This window comes from Diadema setosum, chromosome 19, assembly GCF_964275005.1.
Source record: "Diadema setosum chromosome 19, eeDiaSeto1, whole genome shotgun sequence".
Lineage (NCBI taxonomy): Eukaryota > Metazoa > Echinodermata > Echinoidea > Diadematoida > Diadematidae > Diadema > Diadema setosum.
This window is the reverse complement of record NC_092703.1, coordinates 10,176,940-10,201,283: the sequence shown is the minus strand read 5'-3', so window position 1 is coordinate 10,201,283 and position 24,344 is coordinate 10,176,940. Positions and strand designations below refer to the sequence as shown.

General features: G+C 37.9%; 1 protein-coding gene across 1 annotated transcript; it reads right to left on the bottom strand.

Moving 5' to 3' along the window:
• Positions 1–29: 29 nt before the first annotated feature.
• On the bottom strand, positions 30–19,100 carry LOC140242766 (uncharacterized). The gene is made up of 10 exons (XM_072322524.1): positions 19,059–19,100; positions 16,031–16,231; positions 15,126–15,259; positions 13,722–13,988; positions 10,288–10,514; positions 8,794–9,229; positions 7,329–7,635; positions 3,349–3,562; positions 2,121–2,309; positions 30–505 (listed from the first exon to the last, which is right to left on the bottom strand). The coding sequence occupies exons 1-10, from the start codon at positions 19,089–19,091 to the stop codon at positions 30–32; spliced, it is 2,484 nt and encodes an 827-aa protein (XP_072178625.1). The 5' UTR covers positions 19,092–19,100.
• Between the last annotated feature and the right edge of the window lie 5,244 nt (positions 19,101–24,344).

Here is a 24,344-nt window from a genome sequence, read left to right as displayed (position 1 = left end):
CCACTTGAATTATATTGCATTTCAAAGACTTATTGGGCACTTTGAGTTTCTCCTAAAGCCATATTCACGCTTGTAGCATGACTCAAAGAGTGAGGAGCAGCAACTCGGGATCTCTTGGTTGCATGAACTCCAAGAACACGCTCCGTCCTTGTCCTTGAGTAGTCATGCTCTGCCACAGCTGCACGTTTAGAAGGGCGGCCAGATGTCCGATGTCTCCTCCCCCCCATTGCAGCCTTTCGCCGCGCTACTGCAGTTGGTTGTACACCAATACTTGGGCCGTGTGACTTAAGTGGTGCACCAATGAACTTGCGCGGAGCCAAGTTAGTTGCACCATATTTTCCAAACATGAACATAGCTGATATGATGTTGCTGTCTGTCATCTTTTGGAATGTACGAAACATTGCATTCACTGGCTCTTTGAAGGTTTCCGGGTCATGTTGCAGCTTGCTCTTTAGCGTATCAAACATCAAGGCCAGATTTGCACATTCTTGCGACGTGTCAGCATCTGGGGGTTAAAATAATAATAATAATAATAATAATAAATCATTTATTAAGCACAGAAACTATGTCTATATATTCTACTGCGCTTCAAGAGCTCTTAAGTTCCTATGTTGCACAATGCTGCATGGGAAGTACAAAAAGAAATAAGCCCATGCTAAAACAAAAAAGTTTTCACTTTTGATTTAAAACTATTTAAAGTCTGACATTTCCGAATGTCTAATGGTAATCTATTCCACATCCTAGGGGCTGCACAAGAAAATGATCGGTCACCAAAGGTAACTTTTGTTTTGATTTGGGGTATCTGCAATGTCAATCTATCATTAGTACTGCGGAGATTATGGCTATGAGTCTGAGATTTAAAGTTCAATAATTCACTGATATAACCAGGGGCCTGACCATTCAGAGCTTTATAAACCAGCATCAATATCTTGAAATCAATTCTTTGGCGAATGGGCAGCCAGTGCAATTCCTTTAGCAGTGGTAAAATATGATAATCAGAGTTTTTGAGAAGGACAATAAATCATAAAATAACTAGTTATATATAATCACTTAGTTTCATAACAATTCATTTTCATTTATTTTTGAAAATGTCCATCCGTGATGCCATGATCACAATCACCACCTTTTAATAAACCCCCCAAAAAATCATCCCGTGTTTATCATCATCCAGTTTGTGCCTTATGAAGATATCAAATGAGTTTGAGAGAACAAGCAAAAATAATCTACAAGCTATGGAAAGGAGAAAAATTACTGGTTCTTTATAAAAAAAAAGATTTATACATGAACAGTTTAGCGATTTATGTACAATTGTTTTCTACATATTTTCCAGCTGGGAATTTCAGAAGTAAAGATAAGATCTTAAGGAACAAATGCACCTAATTGATTTTTTAAAAGATGTTCTTCAGCAATAATAATATAGGGGTATAATTTTCAGAGGTGATTTGTCTGGAAGTGGACCAATATGTTGCTTATATGAGAGGGAGAGTAAGAGTATTGTCAAGGGTCATTTATCGAGAGGTAGTTAGTGTGTACAGAAGAAATAACTGAATATATCATATAACTTCCTCTTCCTCCAAGAAAAATCAAATAAATTAAGAAGAAATACAGGAATAAACGAATACTTAAATGAGATGCTTCCATTCAGTCCCAGTCAGTTTCCCAGAAATATACCCATACTTTAATTCTAACAATAACAAACATATTCCCCTTCAGCCCATATTGCAAATCTAGATATTAACTCTGAACTGTATGTATAACAATAATGAAATAATCACAATAAAATGACAATAATAATAATAGTAATGAAAATATACCAGATAATAATAGTACTAATAAATACCTATAACACAAATCGAATAAGCCTAAGTTGCAATTTTCATCGGTTTTAGAGAAGAAGATGAAAATGGTAAAAGTTTACGCATGACGCACGACAGACGACGGACAAAGGACGGACAAAAGGCAATCGCAATAACTCCCCACCTCATTTCTTACATCTCTCCCTTTACATCACATTAGCTGTTATTCAAGCTCTGTCATTAATTCTTACCTTGGATTTCAGCTAATTATCTTTAAATATTTGACAATTTACTATTTAATTGATAGCAACAACAAAAAATAACCATGTGTGGAGATTGGTTCTTCCAGCGGTTCATTCCAGCATTCCGTGGGCTGATCAGTGGTTTCCTCAAGGAAGGGGTCTATCTCTTGTCTTTCTCCAATGTTCACATCAGAGGCTGTACCATCATCTGGACTGTCCTGTTGGCCTTGGAGTGGTGCAAACCAATCAGCTGGGAAGGCAGTAGCATTGACTTTAAAGATACAAATAAATGGTTCTTGTTACATTTCACTAGCAGATATACCCGTGTGTGCAGATTTGCCTTATCGCATTTACTGGAGAACGCAAAGTGATGAGTGTAATAGAAATGAGGTATCACAGAAATGTTATCATGAGAGTTCTGCCAAGGAATAATCTGAAGCTTGTCTCATCATATTTTCACAGGAGTATACAAGCAGTTATTTGCATGTAATTTTTTGTTTGTCCACATGTGCAGAAAACTGTAATTAAAGTCATGCGGGTGTTTAATTTTAGTGATGTTTATTGTGATTAGTGTTTTCTTTTTGTTTTGTATATTTGTTATTGGTTGTCTCAAGCATTGAATCACATGATAACACAAGAATCTTTGCAAACATTTCAGAAATAAAAAAAAAAAATAAATAAATGTTTTTTTTTCATGAACTACATCTTTTGAATCTGTAATTATGTTTATTGCTAGGCAAGACATGTAGAATATGCAGAATCAGCAATATATACTTATTACAACATGTAAGAGATATAAGATAAATTTCCATTTTTCCTTTGGTAAAAGTTATAGTTTGAGGTATAAAGAATAGATAGTTCTTTTTTTTTAAATGAGTCCACGATATGTAGAACCCAATAATAGAATAATGATGTAATGATGGGAAAATGGGAAAATAATGATGGGAATGGAGTTCACTTGTTACAGCAGTATGAAAAAGTTTTGCTAAAGTCTGACCACCCATTCTGGAAAAGAAGATGAATATGTACAAGTTTATGGACGACGGAAGACAAACTACAAACAACACATTACCGATGACATGTAAAAATGGATGGCAATAGCTTTTTAGAGCTTTATTGACTCAGGTGAGCTAAAAAACAAATGAAATGTACTGAACCTGTTGATGACTATTCCTGACACATCTTGGGTTGTTGTATGGAAAATACACGTAGAACATGTAGCTAAATCTAATCGTCTTCAATGAGTTACAACATGGGGAAAGTGGTTACATTTCAAGAGTACTATGAATTAAACATAAAGAAATACTCACTTCCAGTTGCTATGTTCAGCATGGTGGCTCGCTCCTCCGGTGTACTGGGTAGGAAGTTATCGCTTGCAACCTTGAGATGGAAGTGAATGGCAGCTTGGTGTTTGCATGCATCTCCAGTTAGGCCAGCATTGCAGGAGCACACACCAAGACTCATATCCACAAGGTAGGTACTGGAGCCATCACTACTTCTCACTTCATATGTCATTTCTCCAGTCTGAAGTGAGATTAAGAAATATATAATACAATCATTGTAACATGGAATTGGTACTTGAAAGTACAATCACGCAACTGGGCAATTCCACAGTTAGGTGGACATGACATGGATAAAAGAAATGTGCCTCTTTACATTACCCTTTGATCTAGGTATCAACTAATGCCATGGATGTTCACCAATCATTAGGGTCTTTCAAATTCAGTAGATTTTATTTTTCGTATTTATTGATTTTGCGAGATCTAAAACCATCATTTAAAATGTACATGTGGGACTGGGGATGCTGAAATTCACTTAAATGCAAATTACAGTGGGTTCCTTTGAAATTTTTTCTCAAAGTTTTGCTAAAGAGTAAAAGATGAATACATTTAAATACTCCAGAAGTAATGTGACATTTTGTCAATTACAAAAGGGTGAAATGACTTGCGGAATTACTCCAGACAAATGTAACGTTACTAACCGTAACATTACTAACCATGCTTTTGGGGGTCTAGCTAAAAAATTATCGGTCGAACTGCTAAAAAGATTTGCATGAACATTTGTCATGATGCAATAATTGAAATTAATGCAACACTTTGTTTGAAGTAACTTGAATTTTTGCACACTTTTTGTTACAAGACATTGATTTTTTTGTCATGTCCTTTTTTCGTAACGTTACTAACCAGCCCTTTAAGTTGCTATAGCAATTCTAATATTTCTTGGATTGTGTTCATTCTTTTCTGTATCATAAACCTGGGAAGGATGAACATGTTTTTGACATAATTTTGACTTGAAATGAATAAATGGTAATTTAGTGGTAAAAACAAATATCTAAATTTGTTCAAATGTAACATTACTAACCGCGGAATTGCCCAACTACTTTTATACATTGTGTCCATTATCTACGTACCCTGAAGTGAGTTTACCAACTAATCAAGCTGAAATCATTTATAATGAAAAGACTTACACCTCTCACAACAACCTTGGAACTAAAAAGTCAAGTTTCATGGAAATAAATACTGATAGAATTCAAGGACAATGCACCATGTTACACCATGGCTCCTTGCTCACTGGTTTTGAATTTAATATAACTACATGTATTAAAACTAGTCTGACTGAAAAAGGGTTCACCTGATTCATGTATCATATTATGCAACTTGAGCAACTGCCCCATTTCAAATGAATATCGATCATACAATAAACCTTGCCTAATTCAAACTCGCACAAGTCGAATAATCACGAAGGTCTTATCAAGTCCTCTTCATTTCACATTCTTTTATTTTTAACTTTTTACCCCTCATAAATATTGTGTTGAAGTTTATAAGTCGAAGCTATAATTCTTTAGTCCCAACTCCCAACAGATTGAATTTAGGCATGCAAGGTTGACTGTACAGTCAAACCTGCCTTAGCGGCCACCTGTCTATAGCGGCCACTGAAAAATCCCCCCCGAGAGAAAAGCCATGTTAAAGACCCTGTGTATTGCGGCCACCTGTCTAACGCGGCCAGCGGCCACAAATTTTGTTTCCCGTGGTAGATTTTAACTTGTCTATAGCCGCCAAAAACCTGATGGAGCCGTAGCCGAGCCGATAATTCAGCGTGTTTTTCTGCTTTTTAGCCGTGCGAGTCATTCCTGGGCAACATTCAGTGATCGCCACCGTTGCATTCGTCACTTATTCAGTCCCAATAATGCACTAGTGTTAAGTTTTCTTCATGACTGTGCACATGCGACGGTACTGTGCAACAATTTCATAACGCCGGCATTGTTTTATGCATGATACACACGTGTGCATACGTACACACATACATGTACATGTAAGTGTTTATAGATGTATACAACGATGATACATGTACATGTAGGCAATGTACACAAAGTTGGATTACCTGTCTATAGCAGCCACCTGTCTATAACGGCCACTTTTTCCGTATTCCTTGGGTGGCCGCTATAGACAGGTTTGACTGTATTTCAAAAACTTTACAACATATCCCAAACACAAAGATCATCAAATTTGGTTTGGGAGTTTATTTTTGTGAGTTGTTTATTTTGAATTGTCACTTTCGAGATTTGACCAGTTTTTTAGTTCCTATAGGGACGATAATGAGTAATGAGAGCAAACCCCAAAAATGAAATTCCTAAGGAAATCACTCCAACCAAATTTGGAGAATTTAGTGTTATAGTGACAAGACGATGTTCTATCCGCAAAATGAAAAATATACACAATGATCAGCATTGTCCTAAAAATCAATTATAAATATTGATTCATTAATCATGCCCCAAACCTCTGAATTAGGCAGTTCTTGAAAATGACAGTCTTAATCAAATCAGTCATAACATCAAATGTTCTCAACCGAAAATGATGATTATGTGTTATTTTACTATGAAAACAGAGGTTCTTTCTACAGAGGTAAAAATTAATAACTGAAAGTTAAGGCAAGGTCCTGAAAATCCACTGATCCTTTTTTATTGGGCCACCCTTTACATATATATATATATATATATATATGTATATGTGACCCGCTACAACAAAAGGATCCTAAAGTCGCTGACGGGCGAGCCCAGCATGGCCCAGAAAAATGCTATTTTCAGGCCTTTCCATTGATCATTTAGCTTCGAAATTTCAGCAGATGATAGAAGATACATTAGACTACAAAATTATGTTAAAAACAGAAATCTGAACATTTTGACAAATTTTAGTGATCCGACTTCAAACACGATTTTCTCGGCTCACCCGTCTGCGACTTTAGGATCCTTTTGTTGTAGCGGGTCACATATATAAAACAAAAAAATTAAGTCCCCCCTTTTAAAAAGGAGCATAACTTTATAAAGGAGGGGTGTCCAGTAAAAAAATTTGGCAGGACCATTTTTCAACTATCTAGCTACCTTGTGTATGAAAATCAATATGTTCCAATATGCTAAGTCTGAGTGCACACTCATAAAAGGGAAAAATGTCACTTTTCAAAAGTCACAAGGGTCTTTTTGTAAGCTCTTCTACAAAGAATTTCATGAATTTTGTTTCTCGTGTACATTGAAAGAGAGTTTTTGATGTAATGCCAATCTTTAGACCCCCATCCACATATCCCAGCAGTTTTTATGGTTGAACAGGCATAAATTTAAGGTGTAAATTACTTTGTTTCGACCCCCCTTTTCTGGCTAAGATCAATATGTATGAAAACGCTGCAAATTGCAAATTTCCTTCAAAAATGATTTTTTTGTTGTTGAAAATAACCGTTAAAAATATCCAGATCCATGGGATAGTGTCTGATCATTGAAAACATGACAAAAATAGCACTTGAAACATGCATTTGAAACTGAATTTGCCAATTTTCTGCTAAATTTTCTCCCTAAAACAGAACACTTGTGACTTTTGAAAAGTGACATTTGCCCCTTTGATGTGTGCTCACTCATGCATAACTCAATGGATTTTTACACACAAGTGAGCCCATTAGTTGAAGAACATGACTGCCAAATTGCATTGCTGGAAACCCCCTTTTCAAGAAGTTGTGTTACTTTGAATAAAGGGGAACGTACTTTTTTTGTGGTATCTACTGTATACATATATACATACATATATATGTATATATATATATACATATATATATGTATGTATATATGTATACAGTAGATACATTCAATTTTTATTAAGTTTTCTGGATCAGAAATTATTTTCATTCGGCTGACTGAAAATAGATTTTATCATTAAACTTGGATCAATGAACCACTCAAAGGGCAGGGGAAGAATCAATGCTACTGCTATATGCTATGGTGGCAAAGTATAATAGCTTTAAAATATACCTTCGAGATATCTTCCTTTTGGCAGCTTGTAGGCCTCATTCGAGGAGAGGTCATGGGTCTTTGGTTTGCAACAGCAATAAGCCTTCTCTGGTAGTGTGGTTCAAGGCGAGACAAGATGAAGTGCACTAGTTGAGGGATGTTGAAGGCTTTTGTACTGTGGAGAATGTTGTCTTTCAGCACCCTCATCGCAGCTTCGACATAATTATTGGTGTTGTTTCCATGGACAAGAAGTGATGATCTCAATGACAGTCCCCACAGGGGTCGCCTCTCATACAGTGCATTCAGGTAGTCAAGGTACTTAGGAAATCTACAGACAATGAAATTAGAAGTTGAAGGAGGAAACTTACAAAAATTCACTGATGCATGTGTCTGTATATTTCTCAACGTCCCATTACTGGAATTTCATTCACTTTTCCTCAATTTTCAAGGCGTATGTGGTGTGTTTCACACTGCGTGGTTGGTAGCGATGGGTTCACAATTAATCAGTATCCAACATACTGATTGAGGTAAAGGCTATTACAGATTTTGTTGGAGTTAGCAGGAGACCTAGCAGGCAGTAGCTGTCTCCATGTTCACATTAGATCTACCAGGGTGTTGTTACAATTAATACATATGTGTGTATGTTACGCAGTACATATTGGCATACCAGTACAGATGCATGCACTAGCTGAATGTAGTACAGAATAACGAAGGCAGTGTACGGGTTAACACACAAGCTAGATGTGCTATAGCTATAAGAATGAAATAGGCAAGTGGCGATAATTCACAAAAGTATGTTAAAGTCGGATCATCTGAAAAGTGCTAGAATTTGTGACTGCTAAATCGCATGTTTCCACATAACAATACATAAATAGTTTCCTCAAGTTCGTCAACGTTCATCATGATTACATGCATGCATTGTAACAGCTGCAAACAATATAAAGAGTAAGAAGACCTTTGAAGATAAATTGGCACTGCCATGCCAATTTCAAGTACTTTGATTTGCAACAGTTTGCGTTTGCACAGCTTTGGTTGCAAATTTCACTTCATGCATGAATTTAGTCAATCTGACGTGGTTCTAGCTAACACATGATGGACCTCAGTCTTTATAGTCAGTTTTTATTGCATCGTAGTAAACATTTAACCTGAATTTCTGTGAAATCTAATTGAGAGGGTCACATTTTGTCACTACATTAATTTGCTGAAATTATATGAAAACAGACCTGTGACATTTGACCTGTTTAATCAAAACAATCCTAAATCCACTCAATTCATCATTTCATGCATGATTGATGGCATGTTATGCACCCTAGCTGGTTTCATTCAAATATCATCCGAGCATTTCCGCCTTTTTAAAATTTTAAAATTACCAATCCGGCCTGCTCTTCTTTAACTATATTGACTACTCTATTTATTTTGATCTTTCCATGGATTATTTTTTTTATTTAAGTATTGAGTCTACAATGTGTACATCAAACAGGCATACCTTAATGTGAGAGGGTCTTCAGTAGCATTTGAGAACACTGTGGCAGCTTCTACAGGGGTTGATGCATACATGATGCGCTTGATGTTCTGGAAGAGGGCTTGTCTGGCAGATTTAGGAATTCCATGTTTACTGTCCCACAGCCAGCGCCATGCAGCCTGGAGCACATGAAATGTGCACAGTAGCAGGGTGGAGGAGGGGTAGACATTCCCAAGTGCCATCCGCTCTGCTGTGCTGTCATCGCTCATGAAGACGATTGGCCCAGCTGCTCCTCGGCCGTTGAAGCAATCAGGCGGCATCACCTCAGAGAGGAGCTGCAAACCCTTCTCTATCACACTCTGCTGCTCAGATGATGTAATCATAACGCCCAGAGGTAGACCACCGGCACTGTTGTGTGTTAGGAGTATAAATACTCGACTACCGTGTCGATCAACATTACCTGCAAAATGAGTTTTGTAATAATTAAACCACCTGTAGGTAGTTTCCAAAGTATGGTTTGGTAATCCATAAAAAATAATAAATTTATCCTTAACTGGTTTAGTTTATAGAGCTTTATGAGCTCTTAAAGCCCTGTGAATTGTTTCTCCAAAACCAACTATTTTGGGGATTGCTTACAAAAAAATTTAATATATCGGGATGCCTGCCCCCAAGATTTTACCCAAGGAATGTGTTCAGAGCTCCCTCTAGTGGTTGCTTAATATTTTTCATTAACAGTAATCTTAAATGTGTTGATTATATTTTCTGTTGTCTTAAGTGAGAATGCTCCACTTTTCACATGATTGATAAAAATTAACTTCTTCAATAACACTTAAACTATACTGGGGCTATATCATCAAATGGTGATAGTAATAATTGAAAGCATCCGATCTCGCAAGAGGTATCAATTTTTCACAAGCATAAGACACACTTTTGACTGGTAATTAAGATTTTATTCTAACATAAAGATTTGTTTGTATGTGATGTGCTGATCAACCATATCCAAAAAGGTGGCATTTGCAGTGAATGCCTAATTTACAGTGATGAACATATGCATGCAATCACATACACTAGCTGGCAATGAAGCCCAAAATGCTACCCATGTTGTGTTTACATATCACATGATATAGACTCTTTCCTACCAAGTCCTCTTTGATGGCCCATTGACATCTTCAACATCCATAAAACACGTACAAAGTATATAATATATAATCAAAGTGGATGCATATGAATAGAGACTTCTATGCCATTACAATCGACTGGTGCTTGCTACACAATGTGATAGTCGTGTGACATTAGAGCACGATCAAAAGATGTATCTTTCTAGTATACTTATGTAGTATATACTTAAAAAAAAAAAACTTTGAACAAAATCATCTTCTGTTACAAGGTGTCTAGAATCATGAATATGAATGCCTCCTAAAAAGTTATATATCTTCCAAGTATTCTATACTGTGCCTTTTCCATTTACTTCTAATTTGTAAGCATATCATTATACAAATTTCAGTAGGCCTGCAGTACCTGTGGAATCTACGAACACCATCTCTCCACTCTGCCTTGTCGTATGCACCCTTCTCATCATTGGTGTGCAAATGGCTATGATGATGTGGTCATCCTCTTTGGCCATGGCTGCACACTTCATTCCCACCTCAGTGTTGTATGGGGCGATGACTCTATCTTCAATGGCGTCAATCATCCCTTGTACATCCCCTGCTTTATAATTTTGCTTAAAGATATGGTGGTACAGTCTGCAGAGTAGAAATAATCACAATTTGCAAAACTCATATATCATTAATTATTCCAAATTTCACAGGTAACCAATAATGGAAGATCATCATGAAGCATTTCAATATAACTTGTGTGCCAGACAGTTTCCTATTGAAGACCTATCAACTTCACTACAAGTGTAATAAAAACATTTACACTAAAAGTGATTTGATTTGACTTAAGTTCATTTAATTTTTAAAACAAGTATGAACTGATTGATTCTTTTCTCCTCTTAATCTTATTGCCATACGGTTTATTGGTATATAGTTGCTCTTGTTTGTTTCTTCTACCCTGGCAGCATGGGCGTAAATCCCGGGGGATGGGGGGGATATATCCCCCCCTGAAATGGAGGAGGGGGGGATGGCCTGTACAATCATCCCCCCCTGAATTTTGAGGGGAAAAAAATGGAGGAAGCAGAAATGTGATTGTATCAATTTTGGCATATTGCATGACGTTTGTACGCCGGCCTTCAGACAGGTAACAGAGCTGAACAGTATTCTATCTTGTAGGAAAATGTATAATTTTCTCAAGCGCTCGCTCGCTTCACTTGCTCCCGAAGAAAGTAAAATCGACATGCACTGTAAGGTGTGGCTCAGACGTTGACAACATCAAATAGTATAGGCCTACATGTAAACATGCTATGAAGCGAGTAACTGGGGACCATCTGCAAAATATGTACGAAAAGAAACAAAAAAAAACAATAACAAAAACTATATAGCCATAATTGAACCCCCTCCATTTCCTGAATCATTCCTGAGAAATAACAGTGACTGATGACTCAATCAGGATACATCTATGGGCATACCCAGGGAAGATCATTGGCGTCGAGTCTATGGGGGGGGGGGGGGTGGCAAAGGGGCATTTGCCCCACCCCTACGGAAGTGTTTAAGCAGACAAATCATTTATCCCCCAAGCAATTCCCGAGATGAGGACAAATCTCGAACTTTCTAAATGGAAAATTGTCCAAATATCGCCAGAACTATGCACCAGATCGTTGCATTGCAATCATAAACATGCAAAAGTTGCGCTATACAGGATCCCTTTCGATAAACTTTGTACACTTTTGACATTGACGTATATTTCCCTAATTTATCAAAGGGTGTGTAGCAGATCTTTCACTTAACAAAAGCACCCTCATTATGCAGAGGCGTCGATGGGGGGGGGGGGGGGGATGGTTCCCCCATAAAAGTGGGACAAACAAAAGCGAAAAATATAGCTACAAACGGCAGTTTTTTGAGCGTAAAATGTAAAAATTTTAAAGCTCGCTCGCTCCGCTTCCTCGCATTTAACCGCTATGCTGTTCTCCTAATGTTGCTGCCACTGACTAACAGCTGCAGTTGCGCCCGGTGCGCCCCCTTAATTTCCAAAGCGGGAAAAAAAAAAACAGCCACAAACGACAGTTTTGGGGACTGTAAAATGTCAAAATTTTTAAGTTCACTCGCTTCGCTCGCTCACATTTAATCATTATGCCATTCTCCTGATGTTGCTGCCAGTAATTGCCAGCAGTTTTCGCCCGGTGTGCCCCCCCCCTTAATTTCCAAAGCGAAAAAAAAAAAATACAGCGACAGACGGCAGTCTTTGGACTGTAAAATGTCAAAATTTTGAAGCTCGCTCGCTTCGCTCGCTCGCATTTGATCATTATTCCATTCTATTGATTTTGCTGCCAGTAATTGCCAGCAGTTTTCGCCCGGTGCGCCCCCCCTTAATTTCCAAAGCAAAAAGAAAAAAAAATATATATATATATATAACAGCCATAAAGGACAGTTTTGGGGACTGTAAAATATCAAAATTTTCATGCTCACTCGCTTCGCTCGCTCGCATTAAATCATTATTCCATTCTCCTGATGTTGCTGCCAGTAATTGCCGGCAGTTGCGCCCGGTGTGCCCCCCTTAATTTCCAAAGCGAAAAAAAAAAAAATACAGCGACAAACGGGAGTCTTTGGACTGTAAAATGTCAAAATTTTGAAGCTGGCTCGCCTCGCTCGCTCGCATTTGATTATTCTATTCTATTGATTTTGCTGCCAATAATTGCCAGCAGTTTTCGCCCGGTGCGCCCCCCTTAATTTCCAAAGCGAAAAATATAGCTACAAACGGCAGTTTTTGGACTTTATTTATTTATTTCATTTTGTTATGTTCTTGGTTACTTTAATTACCCATTATGTTTTTATGCAAATAATGCAGTATTTAGTACACACTTTTATTTCTTTACAGGGGCCTATAATTGACAAGCATTCCTTTTAAATAGGCTCCTTCCACATCTTAAACTTGTTATACTTAATGTGCATTATCATTAATATTGTTTGTAATCATTCTTTTGTACAGTGCAATTTATCTGCTTTTTTTTTCATTTGTTATATTATTGCAATATTAAGTTCATGCTATATCTATTTGTGGAAAATAAACGAAATGAAAAATGAAAAAAGAAAAAAAAAAGAACTAGTCATAAATCACTGGATATAAATATCCTAAATGACCTATGCTGGAACTTTGTAAAAATTAGAGTCATGTCAGGCAAACCAGATGAAAGTTTTCAGCCATTTTACTATATTAATGTTTTGTATTGGTTCATTTTGCATGAAATTATATTGCATTCAATCGTATTATTCATTTCATTTCCTACAACTTCAAGCCCTCTGATTTGAATCTTTGTCCACTGATAAGGAGACAAGTTTGACGAGAAAACATAAGTGACATAGGGACACATTTAACAATAGAAGCACTCATGCATAAAACCCAGTTCTCACAATTCATTAACAGTAACTTTAGATATGTTTGATTTTATTTCCCAGTACCTGGAGTGAAAATGCTTTAATTTTCGAAAGATTGATAAAACTTCAATAATATTAAACTCCCCTGGGGCTTTAATGTGCTCTTAAATTGCTTTTTATTTGGGTGCCAGATTTATTTGGAAGCAGAATTTACTTCCTTGAATCTTTGTCCACTAATAAGAAGACAAGTTGATGAGAAAACATAAGTGACACAGGGACACACTAAACAATATAGAATCAATCATGCATAAAATCCAGTTCTCACAATTCAATAGGCATTACAATAATTGCATGCATGACTGCATGTTTATGTGAATTTGGTACTCCGTTGTTGAAACGTTGATCTGGCATTTTTAGGGTCAATGCATGATGATGATTGTGATACTGGTGATCATAAGGGCAATGATAAGAATTGTTTACCTATAACAAAATTGGAGGTCGGGGCACACAGCTCTATCCGCAGACTTTGTGATGTAGCCCTCAGGGTCATCGACTTGCATATCACTATGCAGTGTTGTGAGGGCGGTTTGAGGAGAATGCCCCTGTTCAAACAGTTCTTGCAGTTTCTTCACTGCCTCCTCTCCAACATCCCTGTACTTGAGTGAGGCAGGGATGCTTGACGCATGATTGTGAGTCCAAGTGATACTCACTTCAGTTGGCCACTCCGGCATGTGGGTGTCTGAGCTCCTGTATGCAGAACAAAAAAAAAAAAAAAAAAGGTAATCATGTGTGCAGTGAATACAATAGGCTATGGTCAAATAGTCTATTCACTTGACAAGTTATTTCCAGGGTTAGCAAGGGTTTGCAAGTGTTGTGAATTTGGGATTCAGGTGATCTGGCCCCTCTTTTATAAAATTCTGGATCGGCACATGCTCATGCAGTCACTAAATGTAGTGCTTAAATTAGGTAAATAAGTAAAATATTGGTCACATAACCCAGAAGGCAAACTTAGAGAACTTGTAAGTTTGAGCAAGAAATTATTTCAATTGAAAAGAACTGTGAACATTTGACTGAAATCAGACCCTTCCACCCCCCCCCCAAAAAAAAAAAACCAACACAAAGAGGTTATAAAATGTTGAAGTCTCTATCACAAGAAAAAAAAAAAATTGAACAGTGCCTGTGAATATGCAAATGACTGAGTTGATGTCCTTGTCTAAAAATTTTCCCTTGGCTTTGTACATGAAAATGACACTTAAGAATTCTCTTGAATTTTGTGGTACCGGTACGTCAAACATATATATATATAGGTCTTAAATCTGTGGGTATACATTTGTATAAATTCAATGAACAATTGTGATGCCATGGCAGCAACACTCATTTTCATTGCATTTTTATGGAATTTCAAGCCTTAGCTTATTGTGATTAACCCCTGCAGCTTCCATGATAAAAAACAACAAAATAAAATAACTCTTATACACTCTTCTCAATGTCTAGTTTATGTATAGAAAAAAATATGTCATAATATTTTTTTTTTCTATATTCACTACCAAGTCGTGTAATTGTCATCTACACACACTATAACTTGACTATTCTACCCTACCCCTAGGGCCCTTGGGTACATTGTGAACAACTTTAATATATTTTCTTTTTTATTTCCTTATCTTTTATTCAAGTTTGATCAAATTTTCAGTGTTCTTGTCTATTCTTGCTCTTTGTTTGAAAATTTACTTGGAACTGGTTTATACTTGTCCTTTAAAGTCAAGACACCTGACTGCCTCTGGCTCATTAGATAGAACAGAATTACATTAATGAGTCATGTATTGAACATTGTATCTACTATCTAGACCATCTGTGATGACTATGCAATGCTAGAGTTTTACCTACCTACTCTGTCTTTTCCTCGAAAACTCTGTCTTTCTGATGGTCACTGTCATGGTAGATGTACAGTCAGTGTTTTTAGGATGAAACTTGGTATACCGTTTTGTCCTCTGCTGTCCATGTTGGCATCTGTATTGTTTCTTGAGAGTCAAAATAAAAAAAAAAGAAATGAATCTTATGCAATTTCAATTAAAAATGACTGAATAAAAAAGAGCATACTTTGTAGATGTTTTACAGGAATATAATTCAGGGTCGCACAAAATCATACTTACTGTCAACAATACAAGTATAGAAAGTTTGTTACAATGGTAAACATCACATTAGTTTTTGTCAATAACAAACACAATGATTTAAGATAGCTATTATTTGTAATAACTATTTGACATGTATTGTATTAATAACATTTAGAACCACAAACATCCTGTGCATTTTGTGCAAGACAGTTCAATTAACGACATGTACTTAATTTCTTCTTAGTTCTGGTTTGCTATCATTACGTCCCTTCAGTTTTAGCTAGGTTTTAAATGCTGCCACCCATTCTCATTTGATCTGTACTCTATTTTTGTCATCAAGTGTTCTTCATTCCGTTCTTATTCAGAGGTGTTCATTCATTGCATCAATACACATTAATATACAATATACTAGTAATCAATATAAATTTATAAAATGTTGGGGGGAGAGCCTTATTTCATTTTGATATTTGTAATTATAAAATGCAATTTGGTGCATACTTTTGGCAGTTTTTATCAACATGATCTAACACCTTTTTTTTTCTGAAATCTTGCTTTGCATATACAAAATTGAAATCAAGGAAGACTGGATTGACGTTGGCTCACTGTTGCTCCATTCCTCTCTGTTCAATTAAAGAATGGAAGAAATTGAAAATTAGTATGATTAGTGGGTGGTCCTACCTTGAAAATTACAGATCTTCCATGTGCTGGCATGGTTGTCTTTATCCTCCATGTTACTTTTGTCTTTTCTTGGAAAGTAAGCAGCCACTGCTGCCAGCTGTCAGGTGTTCTTGACTTCAGGCGAAATGTGGCTGAAAAGTTTGAGGCATTGTCATTGGCACTGAAGGAACAGACATGTACCGGGTCAACTGGAAACATTGCCTGTGCAAACAAACAATGGAAGAAACTTTCAGAAAGGGGCTTTTGCAATCAAATAATTGTAACTTGACAAATGAACATGCAAACTGATTCACATCGATCACTTTTTTTAAATGTTCCAGAATTTTCTTCGAGAATATTCAAACTTTATAGTGAAAGAATAAATAAATTCCCCCCCCCCCCCCGAAAAAGAAAGATAGGGTTCAAGTAAAATGAAAAGGGATGCTTCAATTCACTCAAATTTGAAAATATTTCAGGGATGGATTTTGTTTCTATCATTTCTACTCTAGCCAAAATCCCTTATTTTCCTTTCATTTCATCCCTTTAACTTTAAAGCCCAAACTTAGTTTTGGTTTTAAGGGAGAAGTTTATGAATCTTTTGAAAACTGGAGGATTCTCACTCCAGACACCAGAAAATTTACTGAAACACACCTAAAGTTACTGTTAACGACAGATTTGAGTAAACAATGAACGACCACTAGAAGGAGCTCTGTATATATTCCTATGGTAAAAATCTCTGACACTGTGTCGAGGGTGAAAGTCTCCCAGAGTAAACCTAGCGGCACGCCTCTGAACCATTTCAAGCTTCCTGATTTGGTCTTGGCAGTGAGGATCCCAGGCTGTTGATGCATATTCAAGGATAGGGCGGACATATGTCATATAGGCTTGTTCTTTTATTTTCTTGGGGCAGCCATGTAGGTTTCTCTGGAGGAATCCTCGTGTGCTGTTGGCCTTTTTACATGTGTTGTCTATATGTGTCTTCCAGCTTAGCTTTGAGTTGATATGTACTCCACAGGGATGCCAAGTTCAAAAAAATTTTATGAGTGAGATTTTCATGACTCGGCATCTCGGCATGCGAAAGTGCGCGCAAGCGAGGGTGTGGGAGGGGTTTCCCCCCCCCCCCCCTGTGGCCTCCCACGGTAGGGAGCTTTTTCAATTTTTAGCATTTAATGGTGCGATCAGGTGCATACTTAAGTGACTATTTTTTACTTATTTTGAAAGTCAAAAGGGAAATAAACCTTCAATTGCAACTATCACTTTAATCTTTTGAGCTATGCTCATTATTATAGGCCCAAGTTGCAGACTTCGCCCGATGCGTGAGAAAAATGGATGTGATGCGTGAGATCGTGAGATGGCCCCTAAATGCTTGAGTCTCATGCAGAATGTGTGAGACTTGGTAGCTCTGACTCCAAGGTACTTAGCATTGTCCACAACTGGAAGATTGACTCCATGAAGAGAATAAGAAGAATGGATGACATTTTTCACCTTGTTGGTCACTCTCAGGACTTCACACTTGGATGGATTGAGGGACATCTGCCACTTGGTTTCCCACCCTTGGATGTTGGTAAGGTCTTCAGGAGTCTGTCTGCATTCGTCTGTGAGCTAATGTGTCGGTAAAGGAGACAATCATCTGCAACACATTCGAAACTCAGACTGGACAAAACTTGGTAGATCGTTTATGTAGGTCAAGAAGAGGAGTGGGCCAAGTACTGTCCCCTGGGGCACACCAGAGGTGACAGTAGCTGGGTGTGAGTTGGTTCCTTCAAGCACAACCTGTTGTTTACGATCTTGAAGGAAAGCTCTGATCCAACGAAGAAGGTTCCCCTGGATACCATACAAGGCTAATTTCCTTAGGAGTCTTTCATGTGGTACTTTGTCAAACGCCTTGGAGAAGTCTAATAACACTGCATCTATCTGCTGTTTATATATTGTCAAGTCCCTTGGCGAGGTCATGGATGGTTAACAGTAGCTGGGATTCGCATGAGTGGTGCTTTCGAAATCCATGCTGCTTCTTGGATAGGATATTGTTAGATTCCAGGTGGTTGATAATCTCTGAGAACATGTATGTGCTCAAGTGTTTTGCACACAAGTGAGGTCAAAGAGATTGGTCTATAAATTGCATGCCTCATGCGATCATGGCGGTTGCCTTTCTTACAGATTGGTGTGATGAATGCAGATTTCCAGTCCACTGGAATCGCTCCCTGATGCAGAGTAGACTGGAATAGTAGTGTAAGGACAGGTGCAAGTTCTGTCGAACACTCCTTTAGGATGCGTCCAGGAAGGTTGTCAGGTCCTGATGCTTTGTGCGGGTTGATCTTAGATAGCAGTTTTTCCAACACCTGCAGATCTGATGTCAATACTGCAGATCGTTGGGTGTGGGTTGGCTTCGAGGTCAGGGATGTTGCTCATGTCTTCCTTTGTAAAAACAGAGGAGAACTGATCATTTAAGACGGCTGCCTTTGTTTCGCTGTCACAGCGAAGGACCATCTTTCAGAAGTGGAGATACTCCAGTGTTGTCACACCATCGCTTGTTCTTTATGTACCAAGTACCAGGTACGCCCAAAATCTCTTGCCTCCATTGGAACCTTCTCCACAGATTAGATCCGAGATATATGTCTGGTGGGCTCTGCGGCATTCCGTTTGCATGGTTTTCTTTAGTCCCTTGTATGAAAAGTGGTGTAAAGTTAGTCTGGGTTATTCTTATTCCCAGCAGCTCTTGATCTCCAGAATGCCCTTTTCTTCTTCCGGGAGAGACATTTCAATTCTGCTGTGATCCAAGGTTGGCTAAACCTGCATGATGAGGTTATCTTGGATGGGACATCTTTCTCGAGAAATGGCACCGGATCTTGTTTTTGATCTCCGTCCACTGGTTTTCGATAGGAGTATCTGCAAAGCTTCCCATTTGGCATTGTTTCTCTAATGTGATGGCAACCATATCTGGAATCTGCCTCACTTATTTTCATTTACTTATCATCATTATGGAAAATTATTCAACAAATCACCGTGCAAAATGAAATCAGTCAAAAACTATTCTACTAATAAAACTTACCCTTAACTGAGCAGGAATGGTGTCTAAACACATTGTTGACACATTTTTTTGCAACGAACCAGACAAGAACAAAACACAGGAACAAAACACAGCAATTACCATACCGTGTTGGCCTGGCTTTACTTTGTATCTGTGCGCTGGCGCTGCGCTGCATACTAGTAACCATAGACAATACATACGGTAAGCGCGCCGAGTATACGGGTTACGAACATGTGGCACACACAGAATGATGATCTGCTGCAGCTAGCTAGCTAGCTGTCTAGCAGTGGCGTACTTCAACCACCTAGAACGAAGCTTTGCCTTTAGCTTAGCGATAGAAGAAGCAGCAGTTGGCGTGTTATTATGTGAAATCGAACATGTCTAATATGCACGGCTATATAATACGAAGTGCCATGCTACCCAGATTGTAAGTAACATCTTTTCGTTAATTTTTAGAAATTGAACGATTTACTTACCATTATCTTGTTTATCATAGCCTATCTGACTGCAGTCCTATCTGGACATGAATGTTATCAGTATTGAAAAGGAAAAGGAACACAATTTCGTATGTACGGGACTATGCACCGGCATGTCGTGCGTGATGGCTGATGCAGCGAATATTAAAAGGATGATTAATATTATGCCGCTTAATATGCATCTTTTAACTGGGACCGTAATATTAAAACAGTCAGGACGTGGCCATGGTGACATGGGAGCTAAAAATCACTGTGGCTAGTCTGTAGAAATATGTCTGAATCTGTATTGATTGAAAGTTGGTAATGGTAGGTAGGCCTAGATCTAATTAAGTATGGCATGGCCCATACTAGCCCGACCAGGGAGGTGTTTCACAAAGCTGTTCTTAAAGTTAAGAAGGACTTAATTGCGACTGGTGATCAGTTCTTGTGCTGAGTTATTGAGATTCTGATAAGTATAGCACACAAGAACTGATCACCAGTCGCACTTAAGTCCTTCTTAACTTTAAGAACAGCTTTGTGAAACACCCCGCAGACGCTGTTACGCTATGCGAAAACAGCGTCTGACGAGCGCGGCATGCAGCCTCAAAGTGAGGAACCTCAACACAACTACAAAACTTAGGAAAATGTATACTTTTCTCCTTTAAACAGAATACTTTACTCACGTTAAATGCATGTTTCTATTACAGAAGAATAGTTCGCCACACTGAGTCCATGGAGACCACTTGCGATAAGTCCATGGAACAAATAAATGACACTTTCTGGCGCAATTCCTGACCGTCGGTACGTCGCGACGTACCATGTACAGCGACTGGGCTGTGTATAGTTAGGCCTGGCGTGAAAGATTGTGTACCGTGTGGACATGCTGGATATGATGATCAAGTTTGATAAGTTTCATTGCGTACATTTGAATACTGATAGCATCAGATGTAGAGTAAATATTGAAAAGTATACTCGTTGAGTTTGAGGTGACAAAAATGATGTTAAGTATCAAAATTCAAAGCTATCGTAATACGATTACGTCGCTCTCCTAGTGGTTGGTGGTCGCGCGCGTACAGCCCTGTCGCGACGTACCATGTACAGCGACTGGGCTGTGTATGGTCAGGCCCATACCATACATACTACATGTAGTATCATACATGGGCCCATGGCCATCCATGGGCACATTGGCAAGGATGGGTGCGTTTATCAACTCTTTATCTCGGCAGAAACAGGTTTTCCAAACGGCTTTCAGGGGATTTTTACGAGATGATAAATGCAAAGCTGTTTTGATTATGGGGTTCAGAAAGCCTTTTTGAAAGCCGCAAATTTGTTTTCAGAAACGGGTTTCCGAAACAGGTTTCCAGAAACCCTTTGAAGCAAGATAAACGCAAAGCTGTTTTGAAACGGCTTTGTACTGCAGTTACAGGAGGTCAGATGACCCCTTCTCCTCGAGTCAAATTGCGCAATGCAGCTGCGAAGTGACAAGGCCAGTTTTCGTGTTCGTGATGAGTTGATAAACACAACTATTTTGGAAGCTGTTTCTAAAGGGCATGGAAACAGCTTTTGAAAGGGCTTTGGAAACGGCTTTTGAAAGCCATTTCAAACAGGAGAAAGATGATAAACGCAGCCTATGACTGATATTTTTTTTATTGTTAAATTTACTTGATCCTTGACCTAAATCCAAGTCGAATAGACCTTATGCATTGACGTCATCACTCGCTTGACAACCTCTCGCGACGCCATCTTAGAGGGCAAGCGAAGTCCTTGACATCGCAGAGGCGTGCAGCTAGTTATGTGCTTTTCCTATGCTTTTCCTTTTCCTATCACGGATGTTGCAAATTTGGTCTCAAAAGTTGTGCGAGACTTGACCAAACAAAGTCAAGAAGCCTCGCGACAGATTTATAGCGGGGGGGGGGGGGGGGGTGGCGGATCCCCCCCCCCCCCGTCCTTATGTATGTATGTAATATATATGTGCGTACATGTAGGGTCTACATAGTAGGGTACCTAAGGGGGGGGGGGGGTCACCATGCACCCCCCAGGACTCCTCAAAACTTACTTGACTTTGTTTTGTTCAAGTCTCACGCAACTTTTGAGACCAAATTTGCAACTTCCTCGCATACTTTTGCGAAGTCACGCCCATTTTTGTAACGGAATGTCGTCCCAAAACGGGCACAATTTTGTGCTTTTGTGTACATTTCCTATGGAAAACAGGTGCTCTGTCATGAAAGTCATGAAAACCTGATTATTTTTACAATTAATCTCTTTCATTGATTAGTTTTGTGCTAATTATGGTAGAAAAGTGATCAGTGACAATTTCCAATAGAAAAACAAAGAAAAAACAAAAGTTGAAAAAGTTGAAAAACAAAGAAATACATAAGAAATTATGAAAAACAATAGAATACATTAAATTTCACCTAGAACAGCCACTTTTCGTTCCTGTTAACATCTTGATTATGTTTTGGTATGTCATGAGGATCCTGAAAATGTAAGTTTCGAGGAGTCCTGGGGGGGGGGGGGGTGCACGGTGACCCCCCCTTAGGTACCCGACTATTGGGACAACGTGTCCCATTTGTCCCTCATAATACCATTACGTGTATTTGGAATTCATACAAAACAAATAGACATATGTTATATTAAGATGAAAGTTGAATCAAACAATATTTATTTCCCAAATTCACAATTGATGTACTCTGAAAAGAAAATGCAAAGACCAATAAAGATAATGGAGATACAGCAGGACTAAGTTTATATTTGTTAACTACTGGGCATAATTTGTTCAGGAAACAATTCATTTTCAAACATGTTGTTCAAACTTGTTTTGTTGAAATAAAGATCATTTTAAAGTATGTTTGACTATTTTCATTACCAATGTGTCATTACGCCTTCCAACTTTGACATTTCTATAAGGATATCCCTCTTTACCCTCACCGTCCCATTTCTCCCTTGCCGTTGTCCCACTTTACCCAGGGGTGGGTCAACCTCTCCCCCAAAATAAGGTTTTTTTTTCTTTTCATTAACTGCAGAAATTGAGAACAGTGCCACCCCTAGCTTATGGCTCTTTATGTAACCTACCATATGAAACTTCACGCAAGCCCGAAAGGAAATGTAATCATCTCTTCTATAGCAAGATATAAGAAGAAAATCGGCAAACTTGAAATTATGTCCCACTTCTCCCCGCTCTCCCCTATCCAGCCAAGTGTAGTTATCATGTTGGTGACACTGGATTCTCTGGAGTACCAGGTAGTTCCCTGTCACAAATCAGGCTGCTCATCTCTGTAGCCAGGTGTACCATTTCTAACAATTTGGTGTTCTTGGCGCAGCAGTACTTAGGGGCCATGCTATAGTGGCATATTCAAGATGGGGTCGAACTAAGGTGTAATGCAGACATTTTTTTTTTTTTTACCATTTTAAATCTTGTGAAATTTAAAGCCCTTGTTCCCTTAGTCACAGCCTATTTGGTCTGTTTATCCCACTTCAGGTTGTTTTCTTTGTGGATCCATAAATATTGATAACTGTTGACCTCCCGGAGTTGTTGGCCAAGGAGTGTGTACTTGGTATATCCTGGGTCTCTTCTTCTGCACTCAGCAAAAAAAGAAAGTAAACACTTTTTCGAGATCATATTTTGTAAAGAAGATTTTGATGAAAATCAATGTATTATATACCATATTAAAGGTAATTTAATTGGCTATCAAGTTAGTAGGTTGATACAAAAGGAAATTTTACGCATGAGTGAACACATTCATTTTTGCCCTCCAAGACACAAAAGTAAAAATTGCAAAATTTGACAAGTTGTCTTTCATTTGGAAATGCCCTTCAAGATAACAATGACAAAAAGCCATTTTAAAACAATGAGAGACATAAATGAAATAGCATAAACAGGTTTTTGTTCTCTTTATCTCTTTATAACCTCAAACAGAAACAAAATGGGAAACTAAAGGAGGAAAATGAGAATTTCTTGTCAGCTTAAGTTTCAAACGACATGGGGATTAAAGGCATAAAGATAAATAAATAAACGGAATTTCTTTATTTTACTCTTTTTAGTAAGTAAGTAAAAGATTCATGAGATAAATTTAAGAACCAAAAATCATTTTCAATTCTCCTAATTTGAAAACAAATTGAAATTTCTACCGTTTTTATTAATATTTCTTTGTCTCTTATTCATTTGAATTCTGGCTTAACCCAAGATTCTTAATTTTTCTCCCTTATTTTTTGCCTTTATTGATATTTGGGCTTCAAAGATATTATACAATTTATAGAGATCAAAGGTTCATTTTTTGCAACTCAACTCATGTGTCTAATTGTGTTAAATTTGTCTTTTGTTCTTATTGTTATATGGAGGAGCACTTGTGCATGAATGACAACCCGTTCAATTTTGCAATTTTTGCTTTTGTGCCTTGGAAGAGAAAAACAAAGGTGTTCATTCATGCATAAAGTTTCCCATTTTATTGACCTACTAGGCTGATAGCCAATTAAATAACCTTCAATATGGTATATAATACATTAACTTTCAGCCAAATTTTTTATGAGAAATATAAACTTGAAGAAGTGTTTACTTTCTTTTTTTGCTGAGTGTAGAAATTCTCATGGCAGAGCGTTTTTACACGTTGCATTTCATACCCCATATATTGGCCTGCATGACAAAGTCAAGGTCTTGTTGCAGTGATATCTCATCCTAGGAGTTGGATATTGATCAGCAGAGTATTTGGTTACCAGCAAACAGCTGTGTTGTGCTAAGAACCACACCTGTGAGGTCGTTGATATACAAAATGTAAATATAAAATATTTCAGTAAGGAAGATCTAATATTATATAAGTCTGTGAGTGCAGACATTCAACGAGTAGGGCCTTGTTTA

What these genes read in the sequence shown, in the direction of transcription:
- LOC140242766 (XM_072322524.1), bottom strand. Translation starts at nt 19,091, where the DNA reads ATGTGTTTAGACACCATTCCTGCTCAGTTAAGG. An exon ending in TCGAGGAAAAGACAGAGTAG is followed by an intron (nt 13,989 to 15,125) that starts GTAGGTAAAACT and finishes TTCTGCATACAG; the next exon opens with GAGCTCAGACACCCACATGC. An exon ending in AGAACCAATCTCCACACATG is followed by an intron (nt 506 to 2,120) that starts GTTATTTTTTGT and finishes TTTAACCCCCAG; the next exon opens with ATGCTGACACGTCGCAAGAA.